The 14414-nt window shown below is 36.3% G+C and overlaps 1 protein-coding gene across 5 annotated transcripts in view; it reads right to left on the bottom strand.

The window, feature by feature from the left end:
* The window catches only part of Cnot6l (CCR4-NOT transcription complex subunit 6 like), an 89013-nt gene that overhangs the window by 52886 nt on the left and 21713 nt on the right, over positions 1–14414 (bottom strand). For all 5 annotated transcript variants that reach the window (XM_028873137.2, XM_028873140.2, XM_028873135.2 and 2 more), the window contains exons 2-4: positions 10794–10915; positions 8103–8289; positions 5955–6040 (exon numbers count right to left, since the gene is read on the bottom strand). In XM_028873137.2, the coding sequence (XP_028728970.1) occupies positions 5955–6040; positions 8103–8289; positions 10794–10905 (385 nt within the window). In that variant the 5' untranslated portion in view covers positions 10906–10915. The remainder of the gene's footprint in view (positions 1–5954; positions 6041–8102; positions 8290–10793; positions 10916–14414) is intronic.

Raw genomic sequence — 14414 nt, forward strand, 5'->3', positions numbered from 1 at the left:
GGACAGAAAGAAGGCTAACAGCTGGAAGACAGGGAGGAGTGCAGGAAAATGCTGTCATCTAAACATGACCCGGTTGTCACACTCAGGAACTCAATGTAACAGGGTTACCTACACAAGATCAAGCCAACAACACCAGTCAGCATTCCAGCAAGCAGGTTCTAATTGGACTCAGTGGATCCTCATCCCCAAAGAAAGAGACAGTACACCAATGTAGGAGGAGGACACATTGAGGATGTCGAGGGAAGGAGGGAGAGGGGAGCTGGGAGCAAATGTAATCAATTGTATACATGTATGAAAACTATCAAGGGTAAATGGTATTTTTTTTAATGGTAGTATTAGGAGGTGAGAGCTGATACTCCATGGAAATGGAACCCAGGAGCTACATTTACAATAGATTTTAAATTAAAAAAATTACAAAAGAAAACAAGATTATATAAAAGGATCAAGAATATACAACAATTGTAAAATATACATTTATCCAATACCACACTTCACTATCCCATGTTCATCAATGGACTAAACAGTCAGAGACAACAGAAACATGACAACTTAAGTATACTGTAGACCAAATGCACCTAACAGACATTTATAGAATATTTCACTCTACTGCAGAATATATATTCTGCTCATCAGCACACAGAACATTCACCAGGATAGCCTATAATACACTAAGCCAAAACCCCTTCTCAACAAACTTGCAAAATACAAAATTGCATGTTTTCTCTGACCACATGAATTTTTTTAAAGGAAGAACTACAGGGATTATATGAATATATGAAAATTAAAATGACATGTCACCCAAACCTTCTAGTTTCAAGAACTTAAGAATTTAAGCATTTCTTGAAACAAACAAAAATGGAAATACATTACCAAACTTATGTGATACAACAGTAGTATTATTAAGTACTGATATTGAAAGAGTAAAAATATTTTACATAAGCAACCTATTGTAGAACCAGAAAAAAACAGAACTTAAACTTAGTAGGTTGAAAGAAATAAAGGTGTGATTTAATAAAATAAAATTCTAAAAATAAAAAGATTCACAAAACAAATACTTTATAAATAAAATCTTATGTGGACTAAAGAAATAGATGTCAGTAAATGAAAAAGAGGTGAAAAAAGTGGTATCGTAACTGATACCACAGAAATACCAATGATCACTGGGAACTATAATCAACTACTATATGCAAACAAAAAGCCTGAATACAAAAAAACCATACATACTAAAACTGACAGCAAGAAGAAAACTGACTCAGAATGATCAGAATGAGACTAGATTCCTGTCTTTCATCAGAAACATCAATTCAAAATGGATAAAGGAATTACTATACAAAACTATGATAGTATAAGAAATACAGGGTAATTGCTTTGGGATACTAATACATGTGAAGACTTTTGGTACACAACCTCAAATACAAAAAATGGGATTACATCTTTATGAAAACAATCAATAGAGTAGAGAGGCAGCCTACAAAATAAGATTTACAAACTATTAATCTAATAAGGGATTAATATCTAGGGAGACTTGTCACTTGAGCCAAGATTTGTAGAGGAAGCATGATAACATGAATAGACACTATTTCAAAAGAAAAAGAAAAAATATTTCCAATTACAGATACAATATGCAACACAAGGCAAAATAAGACAATATATAGCCAAAAATGTTTATTTGAAAATAATAAAGTGTAAATGTGAATGATACAACTTGAGATAGAAAAAAAACTTAAAAATTGCTTAAAATGATAGGTAATATAGGCACAAATAGACTCTAAAAATATATCAGAATTACAAAAACAAGTACACTTTCTCTCCTTTTTCTCTTTTTATTCAAGATGCAAGTAGATGTTTTAAAATTTTAACTGGATGTGATAGAACACTGTTAAATAACCAACTGCAATGGACAAGGCAGGAGAATTTAAAGTTCAAGTTCAGTTAGGTTCTACTTTGTAGCACTGGTACCATTAACTGAACCATTAACTATTAGAAACCCTCAATCATAATGTTAGAGAGATGGCCCAGCTGTTAAGAGCATATACTGCTCTTGCAGAGGGCCTGGTATCCAAAATAGCCACTCACAATCACCAGTGACTCCAGATCCAGAGGATCCAGTGCCTCTTCTGGCTCTCCTGGGCACTGCACTCACAAGCACAGACTTACACACAGGCACACACAAATACACATAATTCAATTTTTAAAAATTCCTAATAATCATGCTTATAACTACAAATATATTGAGAAAGTATTTTCCAAAAGAACATACACAAGTAATGATAGTTTTACAGAAATATTCTACTGAACTTTCAAGGAACAAATTCACTTATCATACTCTAATTTATATGAAAAATACAGAATTTACTCAATGGTTTTTGTTTTTCCTTTGCTGTTGTTTTGATTTGTTGTTGTTGTTGTTGCTGCTGCTGCTGCTGCTGTTTTTAATGAAACAGAATTGACTATATATCCCTGAATGGCCTGAACTTGCTATGTAGGCCAGGTTGGCTTGGAACTCACAACTATCAGCCTGCCTCTGCCTCTCAAGTACTAGGAGATTAAAGACATAAACCACCATACCCTTAAGTAAGAATAATGAAAAGAACAAAGTTGACTTTACTCTCAAAATTACAGGAAAAAAAATCCTTAAAAAGTGTTTTTGGGAGGCAAATCCTATGCTTTTGTAGTGTACAACCATTATTTAGAACTTTATCTGCTTCTACTAGGAAGTTTCTGTAGCTGCTTATATAGGCAACTAAATAGGTCAAGGCAACCACAGTTTAACTACTATGTATCTGTTCTCCAGGCAAAGTATAACTAGCTTTATGCAGCTTGCTACAGTATTTGTTACTTGCTTAAAATATACTGAACCCTAGCCAGGATTACCCAATTACATTATGTCAGCCACTATGCATGAAAGAATAGGCAAACAAAAAATTAGCTAGTTAGTAGCATAAACTCTTCCTCCAACACACAGATTGGCCCTCCTCTTCTTAAGTGTTGGGATTAAAGGTATGTGCCACTAGGACTAGCTCTCTCATCACAGTTCTTAACAGACATTATCAAGTTAAATTCAGCAATGTATAAATCATATAGTATGTTAAAAGTTGGGTTATCACTGTAATGGAAATTTAGTTTTTTTAAAAAATGAGAAATACGGTATCGTTTTGGTAAAGGCATCTGATAAATTATGTCAAAAATTATCAAAGTAAAAATGAAACTTCTAAAACCGGGCATGGTGATACACGCCTTTAATCCCAACACTCAGAAGGCAGAGGCAGGTGGATCCTCTGTGAGTTCAAGGCCACCCTAGTCTACAGAGTGAGTTAAAGGACAGCCAGGGCTACACAAAGAAACTCTATTTTAAGAAACTAAAAAAAAATGAAACTTCTAGATTCTAAATGCTTTCACTGTTTTTCAAACAACAACAACAAAACCCACTGGGAAAAATCCCTCCCTCCTTCCACTCCCTCTCCTCATAAAGTTAAATAAATTAAAAATAAAACAATTTTTAAGTTGTTTTCTAATTTCGTGTGTGTGTGTGTGTGTGTGTGTGTGTGTGTGTGTGTGTGTGTGTGTGTGTGTGTGTTGGGGGGTGGTAATCTGTGTGAGTGCACATACACATGTGTGCAGGTGCCTGCAGGGGCCAGAAGAGGGCTTGATAACCTGAAGCTGGAGTTACAGGCAGATGGAGTCACCTAACATGAGTTCTGGGAACCAAACTCTGGTCCTCTGGAAGAGTCACTCTTAACCACTGAGGCATCTTTCTATGTCAACACTGGACTTTTAAGTGACTTACAAGAAACATCTCCAACTTACTGTCTTGGCCATGCCTATGGTTGTAGGGAGCTAAGTAGGATCTGGGAAGGCTTGGGGGAGAGAAAAACTACGATAAAATTATACTGTATGGAAAAAAAGTAAAGCCAATAAAAAAATTGGTCCTTTCTGAATTTTTCAAATAACTTATCCTCCATATACATTCCTCAGATTTCAAAATGTAATTTTCTAAAATGAGCTTGTTAGACCAGGGCAATACAAATCATTATTAGAATTTCAGTAACTATGATTTCAAAGAAGAAAAAGAAATGAAGACATCAAGGCTGCATCCCAGAGGCTGCTCACTCGCATCGTATCATCTTTTAAGTTTCACAGACTATGTTAAATGCTCTGTTCACTTTTCTTTCTTTCATTATATGTAAACTACTTCAAAATAGCTAAAAACTGACTTAGAAATTATTTTGAAAGTTATGTTCCTGTGTATATAAAGCTACCATTTGCTAAGGACATTACATTCCTTTAACTACTTAAGAAAAAAAAAGTTTTAAAAGGCAGGAAGAGCTCTAGCTTTCTTTCTTTTCTAATAGCTCCTTGCCCTTCTGTATATAATCACTTCAGCAGAAAACAAATCTAAATGAAAACTAAGCAAATCCTCAAAAAGGAGAAAAATATCGAGGACAGTTTGAACATTCCTACTGGAAACGAGAATTTAGAAACTCAGCTGGACATGATGGCACAACCTATAATCCCAGCACTTGAGAGTTTGAGATGTCAGTCCTAGCTACACAGCAAGGTATCTTAAAAATAAGAAAGAAAAAAGAAAAAAAAGGGGGGAAAGAAAGTAGACTGCTACAAAACCATACTATTACTGTCAGGCTATATGTATAGTGTGCAAATAACACGAATGAATTATATCCTCAAAATACTGTGTTACACATGTATACATACTGAAAACTGAAAAGAAGAAAAATAAACACCATTTCACTCTCAATTTACCATAGAATTAATTAAGTTTAGTAAGAGGGAAGTCTCCATAGGCAAGAACAAAGCTAAATTGTAGTTAGTTGATGAAGAATAGCTAACAACTAACAGATTAGATACCTGAAAAGATTTTTTTACTTTATTAATCCAAATTGTTATTTTTCTGTAAATGGCACAAAGTTTGATATTGTTTTTCTTTTATCTGGTCTGACAATCCTGATCTTTTGGTCAGAGAAGAGATTTTAATGAGCTTGTGTTAGTAGAAAAATGCCACTACAATAACGACCAACCAAACAGTAGTTACTTTTTTTGTTTTGCTTTGGGTGTTGCTGAAGATCAAACCCGGTCCTTGCACATGGTAGGCAAGCACTTCACCACTGAGTTATATACTCAGGCCTAGAAAACCTAGTTTTAAGATTTAACGCTTTAATAAAATATAGGAGAGTAAAATTAACAAATAATCAGAATAATCCATTCAGCTGGTAATACAGCATAAATTTTTGGGAATGTGTAACCTCACATGAAAAGAGTCATGTTAAAGTATTCAATACTAACATTTGCTATTTCAAAAATGTTGTTTGGCTCAAAGGAAGTCTGCTAGGTTTAATTTTAAATTGCTAATTTATCATTAGTGGGTTCTCTATCAATAATATCAAAATGTACAAAATAGCTGTTCTAAAAGTTCCAAACAACATAAGAATTATTCTTATTAAATAGGTGAGAAAGTATTAATTTCTTAATTCATGAATCTAAGCTTATAAAACAATAAGCATTTCATAAGTTTTCAATCAAAAGGAATAGGCTTGCCTCATCATCCTACTTCTACCTAGGTGACTGTTTTAACGTAAGATTTAGCACATAGAAAATAAAATAAAGCTGGAAGTGGTAGTTCACATCTGTAATCCCAGCATGAGGGGGTGGTGATACAGAGTGAATATGGAAATTTCAAAGCTAGCCTGGGCTAGAGTATGAAACCTTACTTACAAAAAAAGGGAGAGAGAAATGGGGAGGAGGGATGGGAAGTGGGGAGGAGAGTAGACAGGAGAAGATAAAATGTCTCAACCTCTACATTTCTAATGCCTTTAGCTAATCCTCCTCATGTTCTCCAAGTCATTCCAAAACTGACCTATACTTCAAAAAAAGATCTTTAAAGGCATTATAATACTTCAATACTAAGTATTAACATATCTTTTTTTTAAGTCACTCACCTGTTAAACCTAGAGTTTGTAGCTGGAAGAGCCGGCCAAGTTCATAAGGCAAAACCCGTAAATAATTGTCATTTAAAAGCAATTCCCTGTTTAAAAAAAATTTTTTAAAGTTTCAGTATAATATAAGATGCTTTACTAATACCTACATTTGTCATTCTTAGCTTTCTTCTAACACATCGTAAGTGATGTTTACATTCAAGGTATTCCTTCATGTTAATCCCCAAATGCTGTACACTACTATTAAAGTGCTACAATTACTAAATATTTCTATGATTTACTCATTCTATAGCACAGATTAAATTCAGGGGTATATGAACTACACATCAATCTCAGGCTAAATCAAGTTTTTTTTTCATCCACAACATCTAGTAAATGCCAATCAAAGTGACAGATGTTATTAGTATCCAAAATCTGTAAGACCTTGAACCAAGCCTAATTTATAGAAGAAAGTAATTTATTTTATTTTATTTTACTTTTTTTTGAGACAGGGTTTTCTATGTGTAGACTTGGCTATCCTGGAACTTGCTCCGTAGACCAGGCTGGTCTCACATTCAGAGATTCACCTGTCTCTGCCTCCCGAGTGCTGAGATTAAAGGTATGCACCACCACCACCACCACCACCACCACCACCACCACCACCACCACCCATCATGAAGAAAGTAAAATTTTAAGCACACTTGAGGATTAAACAATTAGTAGCCAATTGCCTATGTCAACTATTTTAACTAAGTCATGTCAAAATACTGTGAGAAAAAAATTTTAGAAACACAAAGAAAAATACAGAACAAGGCAGTATATTGCAGAAACTAATGATACTTAAACATGAAAAAGGGCAGGCCAGATGGCTCAGTCTGTAAAGACATTTGATGTCACCCCTGACAACCTAAGCTTGATCCACAAGACCCACATAACAGTAGAGAATAAACTCCCACAAAGTTGTCCTCTGACCTTCACATGTAAGCTGTTGACATGTGCGAATTTACTCACATAAACATGTTATTAAAAAAAGAAAAGCAAAATATGAAAGACAAAATGTACTCTGAAGAACAATCACTAATATAGAATATATGTACTAAAGCACAAAACAGAAAAGATAGGAACAGATCAATAAAGACAAACACAGAAGAGCAAGACACAACACAGATAGGAACTAAATTTTTAACGGATTATGAAAAAAAAATAACATCTTCATTAGTAAAGTAGAAAAAAATAAGCATTCACATAACCCAGTTATGGGGTGGTAAAAGAACAAATAAATAAAACAACAGTTATTAATTTTAAACATGTAAGAGCAACTTTTAAAAACCTATTACTATTATAGTCAGGATAGAAAAACAAAAAATAAATAATAAATACACACCTAACAACAACAGCAAAACTGTTACTCAATAGGTAAGATAAAAAATTCTTATTCTGGAAACAGTTAATAAGGTCCTAAAATGTTTTCTCCTGTAGGAAATCTCACCAATGTAGTGGCACATGCCTGCAGTCCTCAGACGTGAGAGGCTAGAGCAAAACTGCTGCAAGCTGAGGCCAGTTGGGGCACCACAGCAAGACCCTGCCTCAAAGGGAAGACTTAAAGATCCTTGAACTATAAATCCATTTTAATCAAGTTGTAATAAAAGCATATATTTATAAACAGAAGTTTGTTCCTAAAAGTTTCATTTATAAGCAAATGATATTTTCTCAAGTATTTCTGATTAGTCTTATCAGACTTGACTCTAAGAAGACTTTTGACCTCCCTCTACCTCAAATCTGTCAAAAGAAATTAGTAGCAGGAACCTACAATTCAAAGGGAAAGAAAGATTAAATGGAGGCCAATTTGCACTGGGCTTTAAGACCACTCCTACGTTCTGGTCTTCACAGACATGGAAATCCCACCATAAAAATAACATCCCGCCGGGCGGTGGTGGCACACGCCTTTAATCCCAGCACTCGGGAGGCAGAGGCAGGCGGATCTCTGTGAGTTCGAGGCCAGCCTGGGCTACCAAGTGAGTTCCAGGAAAGGCACAAAGCTACACAGAGAAACCCTGTCTCGAAAAACCAAAAAAAAAAAAAAAAAAAAAAAAAAAAATAACATCCCATAACTTTCTTATTTGGCAAATTTGTAACTTTATATAATGAATCGTGTCTTTAATGTTTCCTCACCTGAGAGACACCATGTTTCCTAGTTCTGCTGGTAAACTTCTGAGTTTATTGGATGACAGATCCAGGTAAACCAGATTATGAAGCTTGGCAATATCAGGTGGAATGCGAGCAAGGTTATTGTCATTTAGGTGCAGCGCTGTCAAGTGTGTCAATGACCAAAGTGATGTACTTAAGCTCCGCACTCTACCTAAAAGGCAAAATATGAAAGCATAAACTCTAGACCCAAGACAAAACTTGAATCCCAAGAACTGGTAAGTGCTAGGAAAGGCAGCAAATACACACAGATACCGTATCTTTGACATTTTAACTTTGTATTTGAAGCTATATGATTGCTAATGGCCTCCTTTAACTTCACTCCATTTTCAACTCACTCTTTTTCATGGAATGGAGAAATGGAAAGAGAAAGAAAGAAGAAACAGAGAGCAAGAGATAGAGATAGAGAGATAGAGAGATAGAGAGAGAGAGAGAGAGAGAGCTCTCTCAAAGCCAAATGTGAAGGATAAAAGTTGAGGTTGAATTAAACTTTGGTGATAAAATAGACATGAGCTTTTATTTTTTTTTAAAGAGTCATAACAGTCTATATCCACTCCATAAAAATTATGAGTGTAAGATGTATCTAGATCCAGGGCGTGGGTTGATCAACAAACTTAAAATAAACAAGTAATTATTATTATTTAGAACCAACCTTAGATTAGCCATCAAGAAAATCACTGTGTCCTCAAAGGAAACATCTTCCTAGGTTTCTGATGTTGTAGTTAGAGATTAACAACTGTAGCTTAAGATTTTACATTAAGTGTATATTCAAATAATATTAAGTATATTCAAAAAATTAAATATTAAATATACTTAATTAAATATTAAGTATATTCAAAAAATATGTTTCACATCAATGCCTGTGAGCAACTGGGCATAAAGCATGCACTAAATCAGAAGACCTGCTTCAGAGTTCCGATTTTGTGTCACTTATTAGCAATATAGGTCTAGGCAAATCACCGAGCCTCAGGGTTTCTAAAATGAGATGTTAACTATCTTCTGAGTTGTCAGTGTTCTGGTTTTGTGATGGAATCTCATGTAACCCCGAATGGCCTCAAACTTGCTATGTAGCTGAGGATGGACCCCAAACTTCTTGATTTTCTTGCCTCTACCTCCCAAATGATAGAATTACAAGCATGCACCCCCATACCCAGTTTATTTGGTGCTAGGAATTGATTCTAAGCCAAGGCTTTACAAATGCTAGGTAAGCACTCTACCAGCTGAGACACATCCCAGGCCTGTTTATAATTATGATAAAGCATAATTTATATAAAATTATTTTATAAATTTTATAAAAGCAAAGCAACAGTTTTTACTATTTGTTTTGCTTTTAGGTAAGTGAGTATCCATGTGTTTGTATGGGTATGTGCCCATGGCTGCAAGTGCTGCAGAGTCCTGAGATTCCCTAGGAGCTGAAGTTAGAGATGCCTGCAAGCCACCTGATGTGGGTGCTGGGAACCAAACTTATGTCCTTTATAAGAGCAGTGTGTGCTCTTAACAGCTGAGCCATCTCTTCAGACCCATATACATTTATCACTTTCCAAAAAGATTTAGATGAGAGATGGCAAGAGAATATAGAGAACACAAAATCTCAAAGGGAAAATGTTATTTTTTTATATAACTAGACTCAATGTTTATTTCTATTCAGGGTTTTTTCTACCACAAACTCTTTCCTGCTATTTATTCAAACACAAAGTGTCAACTAGGATTTTATATTCTAGTACAAAAACAAAGTATTCAATGAGGCTATGAGTAAAAGCGAAACTTGTGCTAACTTAGGATTTAACACAAAGGTCTCAATCAGGAAGGACTGACTGGTATTTTGGGTTGATACAACTAAAGGAGTACTCTGGGGTATCTACTGGGTAGAAGCCAACCTTTGGCTTCTTGTATGTACGTGGGGTTCTTATAAGTACTTTGCTATCCCCTAATGTTAGAGTCTTATATTCCATGGTATATTTATCATAATTAAGAAGCCAACACTGATACAGTCATAGTAACAAACTCAGGCTTTATTCAGAATTTACCAGTTTTTATATCTTTTTGTTCTTGAAACTCAATTCAGGCTGTTTTAATTATGTCTCTTTAACCCTCCTGTGACTTAAGGTACTTCCTTTCTGTTGCTGTTTTTCACAATCTTGGTAACTTTGAAGTGTTTCAGTTAGGTATCTTATACAATGTACTTCACTTTTAATTTGATGTTTTTCTCACTTTCAGATGGGGTTACAAGTGTTTCAAATCATATTCTACTTCAACAAATTCTAAGCATGCCCTATTCGCAGCCAGCAGGCACTGTTACACAGATGGAGTTCAGGCTTCCTTCTTTGCCAGCACTGAGATAATAGAAGGATAACAAAAATTTTAATTTGAAAAAAATTACTCTGGAAAAGTCAACACAAAATTTATTATAGACCCTAATTTTACTCAGAAATTGAGTTCTGAATATCTTTAACCATAGATGGTTACTCTTGATCAAAACAATCTCAAACGAAAGGGAAAATATCTAGAAAGATCAAAGAAACACTAAGTGCCTCAGGATTCTTACACATTTCCAATTAGTTCATTCAGCTAAAAGACAACAAACAGCCTATAAATATGGTAACACTCTTACCAATTGTTGCTATTATACTCCACATAAACGCTTCAAATTCCACTCACCCGAGATTTCTAATTCTGCCCAGTGAGATTTTTTCCCATTGGCTACCTCCTCTGCTGACATGATGGTATAAATTCTGCGAGGATCTGGAGGATCATATTTTTCCTTTGGCATCCCTATTAGTCTGTGAAAAAAATATCAATAATTATTACAGTCAGGGCCGGCAAAGATGGCTCAGGCAGTTAAAGTGCCTATTTCATAATCTTAACGAAATAAATTCAAGCCCAGAAAGCCATGGTAGAATGACGCCACCAACTTTGGAAAGCTGTCATCTGACCCCCCCCACACACACACACACACTGCTTCTTTAAAGTTATAATTATTATCATTATTTGAGGAAATTAGTCATTTGGGGGAAAGGGGAAAATCCCTGTGTGGGGGGAGAATATGAGCAAATAAAAAATTAAATTAATAATATAGTACCAAAAAAGGAAAAAAAAGTGCTAAGTTTTCTTTTTCTCTCCCTTTGCCTACCTCTTCCCTGTTTCCTGGCTGCACGTCTGGTGAACCTCCCCATCCTCTAAAGGTATAAGAATAATCTCCCTCCTCTGACAAGTAAGCTCTGATTCTCTTCAGAGATCCCACCACACTTCTCTGGTGCTGTGGCCTGAAGTCACCTCAAAGCCTCCAACATGCTGTTACTACCCCCACCCCCAGAAATCTGTCTTGGTGTACTCTAACCAAACCACCAAGCTAGTTAAATCATTTTATACTACATATTCTCACTTGAAGAAAAACACTACAATATTCTAAGCTTTTGGAGAAACTCTTTAACAGATGCCTAAGGGAAAATGCAAATAAGCAACCACACTAGACTTCAGAAAACAGTGTTGCTCCCCAATTCCTTCCCCTGTGCCAAGCTGCACTGCTTTCCTAGAAAAGCTGATCTTACAACTAGTTTCCTTAATGGAAGGTCAACTAATCTAAGAGTACTGTAACTCTAGCCTCCCATTTGAGTAACACCCAGATATCTCATACCTAAGACTAACATAACAGCACATGGCTTTCCCCTTGACCCTAGCATTGGTTTAGACAATGCTCAAGACCCCTTCTGTTTGTCGAAGGAGCAGGATCCTCTTTCCCGCTGATCATAAACAAAGAAGGCTATAACCCAGATAGTTCCATATAGCCATCCAACTACAAGAAAAGCTGACCTCATAAGTTGGTCTAGAAAACAGACAAAAGGACAGACAGATTTCTCAATAAATCACACATGCAGCACCCATGCCCAGTATGCTTCCCTTACCACAGCAAGCTGAGTTTTGTCTTCTGTTACTTGCCATCAAATAACATCAACACATCCTAATCAGGTAAATGCATATCTTGATTTGCCCGAGTCAATCTAAATTTATACCTGTTGTTCTGAGGTAATTGTTGCTCCTTTTTATCCTCAGAAGTCCTTAACTAGATAAATTACAGAACCATGCCAACTAAAACAAAAATCATGTGATTGTCTTCCTAATCACAGAATAATCATCAATGGTAACTAAATCAATCATAAAACCACTTCAAATGTGCTAAGTATTAAGCAGATGACAAAAAGCCCTGAAAATAACTTTATTCAAGGGGTCCAATACAAAACTTACTGCTTTGATAGCAGACAAAAGATAAAATTCACTTCAGATCAAAACTAGCAAATGAAAAAGCCACATGTGTCTAATTCAGGATCTACATGCTATCCTTATTACAAATGACATAGTAACAGTTGACTTGACTTTCATGTGTCAGTGACCTGGCACCTGCCATGGAAGAGTTCTCCCACTAAGCTGCAGTTTTCCTCAGCTCTACAGTTGTGTCTCTGCTCAGTGTTCTTTGTTCTTTCTCACATGTGCCCTTAAACCAAGAATCCAAATCTCTTGCTATTTTTAAGTTAAGAAACAGTATTCCAAATCTAAGAGTTACTTTCAGGAGATGTAAAATTTGCTGCATATTGAAAATAAAATATAGTAGTATTCCATCACATACCAAGAAATCAAAACTTGTTTAAGACCACAATCAAAATTTCCCATGTCAGTTTTCCCTCTACTTAAAGGAATAGAGGTCAAGTTTTCCACATTGGTTATTTATCCCCAGTCTCTAGATTAACTCTTCAATTCTAATCTCATCATATTATGTTACTTGGAGTTACAATGTTAAAGAAGAAAAAATCCTTCTAGTCAAGAGAACTGAATCTCTAGCCTAGGTGGAGACCTAACATTCCAGTTGGGCCAAGTCAATCACCTGGCCAAGGGACCACACCTACAAAGGCAGGATCAACTTAAGTCAGGCTGAAGTGATAGATGCCATAAACTTTCCTTTACTAAGTACTATCTATATTCTTCCTTCCCAGAATTTCAGCTCCCTACCTCTTGCAGTCACTATAAGCTACTACGAGGTCTGATCAGTCTGTCTACTTTCCTGAGGCCTGAGTTAGAAAGGTACAACTTCTCCATTTTCTTTTCTTTCTCTTTCTTTTGGGTGCAGCCCAGAAGGTAAATATGCTTTTCTGATATTTTAGATTTCCTTACTTTTTTCCTAAAGCTCCCTTCCCTGCGATATGGCTGGAATGGGTCTGACCTCCAGGGCATGGTGCTGTGGATATCACTCTATGTAAATAAAACACTGATGGCCAATGACCAGGCAGGAGGTAGGTGGGACCAGGAGAGAGGAGAATTCTGGGAAGCGGAAGGCTGGGGGAGACACTGCAGCGACCGCCAGGAGAAGAGCATGTAGAGACGCCGGTAAGCCACCAGCCACGTGGCAAGCTATAGATTTATAAAAATGGGTTAATTTAAGATAAAAGAACAGTTAGCGAGAAGCCTGCCACGGCCATACAGTTTATAAGTGATATAAGCGTCTGAGTGATTATTTTATAAGTGGATTGTGGGACTGCGGGGCTTGGGGAACCTGGAGAGAAGCTCTCAAGCAACAAATGGCGCCCAACGGCTCGAGTTTCCACCTTAAACCTGAGAATATTTAATAACCAATTCTAAACAGAGCCAAAACCAGGTTCCTGCTTCTTGTCTCATATGAGCAGCTACACGCCGCAAAACGCAGGTTTGAACACTGGCGGGTTCCTGGCGAGTGCGTTTGACCGGCAGTATGGCGGGAATGAGGGGTCTGCCAGAGGCACATTATGCTGTGTAGTAGATTTAGTCTTTACTAGTATTTTTTTTAAAAAAAGGTTTCTGGGCTACACGCTGCTTTGATAAAAGCTTAGACCCACTATTTCTGAGACTTGATGACTCCCAGAGCTGGCGGAAAACGTACCACTGCCATGTTGGGAAGCTGAAGTGGGCGGAGCCAGCAGCCACAGCGCCGTTTCAGGCTTACAATGGTGCAGTTTAAAGCAATAGGCTCAAGGCTATTATATCAAGGTAATATAAAACATAAGCCACATAAAGATGGCTACCACACAGAGAATCTGGATTATGTTCTCTTTGATATTCATAACTAAAGAAAAATATTTGATTACAAAAGCTGTTGAGTTATGCCAAAATGTATATTTTAAAGGTACCTTGACTTCAAAATTTGGATATAAGGATATGTTACTTTGGAAAAGAGGTTCTGCTTTTGTTTCCACAGAAAGCCAGAGGCTGTGGACTTGTTCCAGATTAAGATACATCAGGTTTCACCAGCCAAGA

The sequence above is a fragment of the Peromyscus leucopus genome, chromosome 10 (genome assembly GCF_004664715.2).
Source record: "Peromyscus leucopus breed LL Stock chromosome 10, UCI_PerLeu_2.1, whole genome shotgun sequence".
NCBI classification, from domain to species: domain Eukaryota; kingdom Metazoa; phylum Chordata; class Mammalia; order Rodentia; family Cricetidae; genus Peromyscus; species Peromyscus leucopus.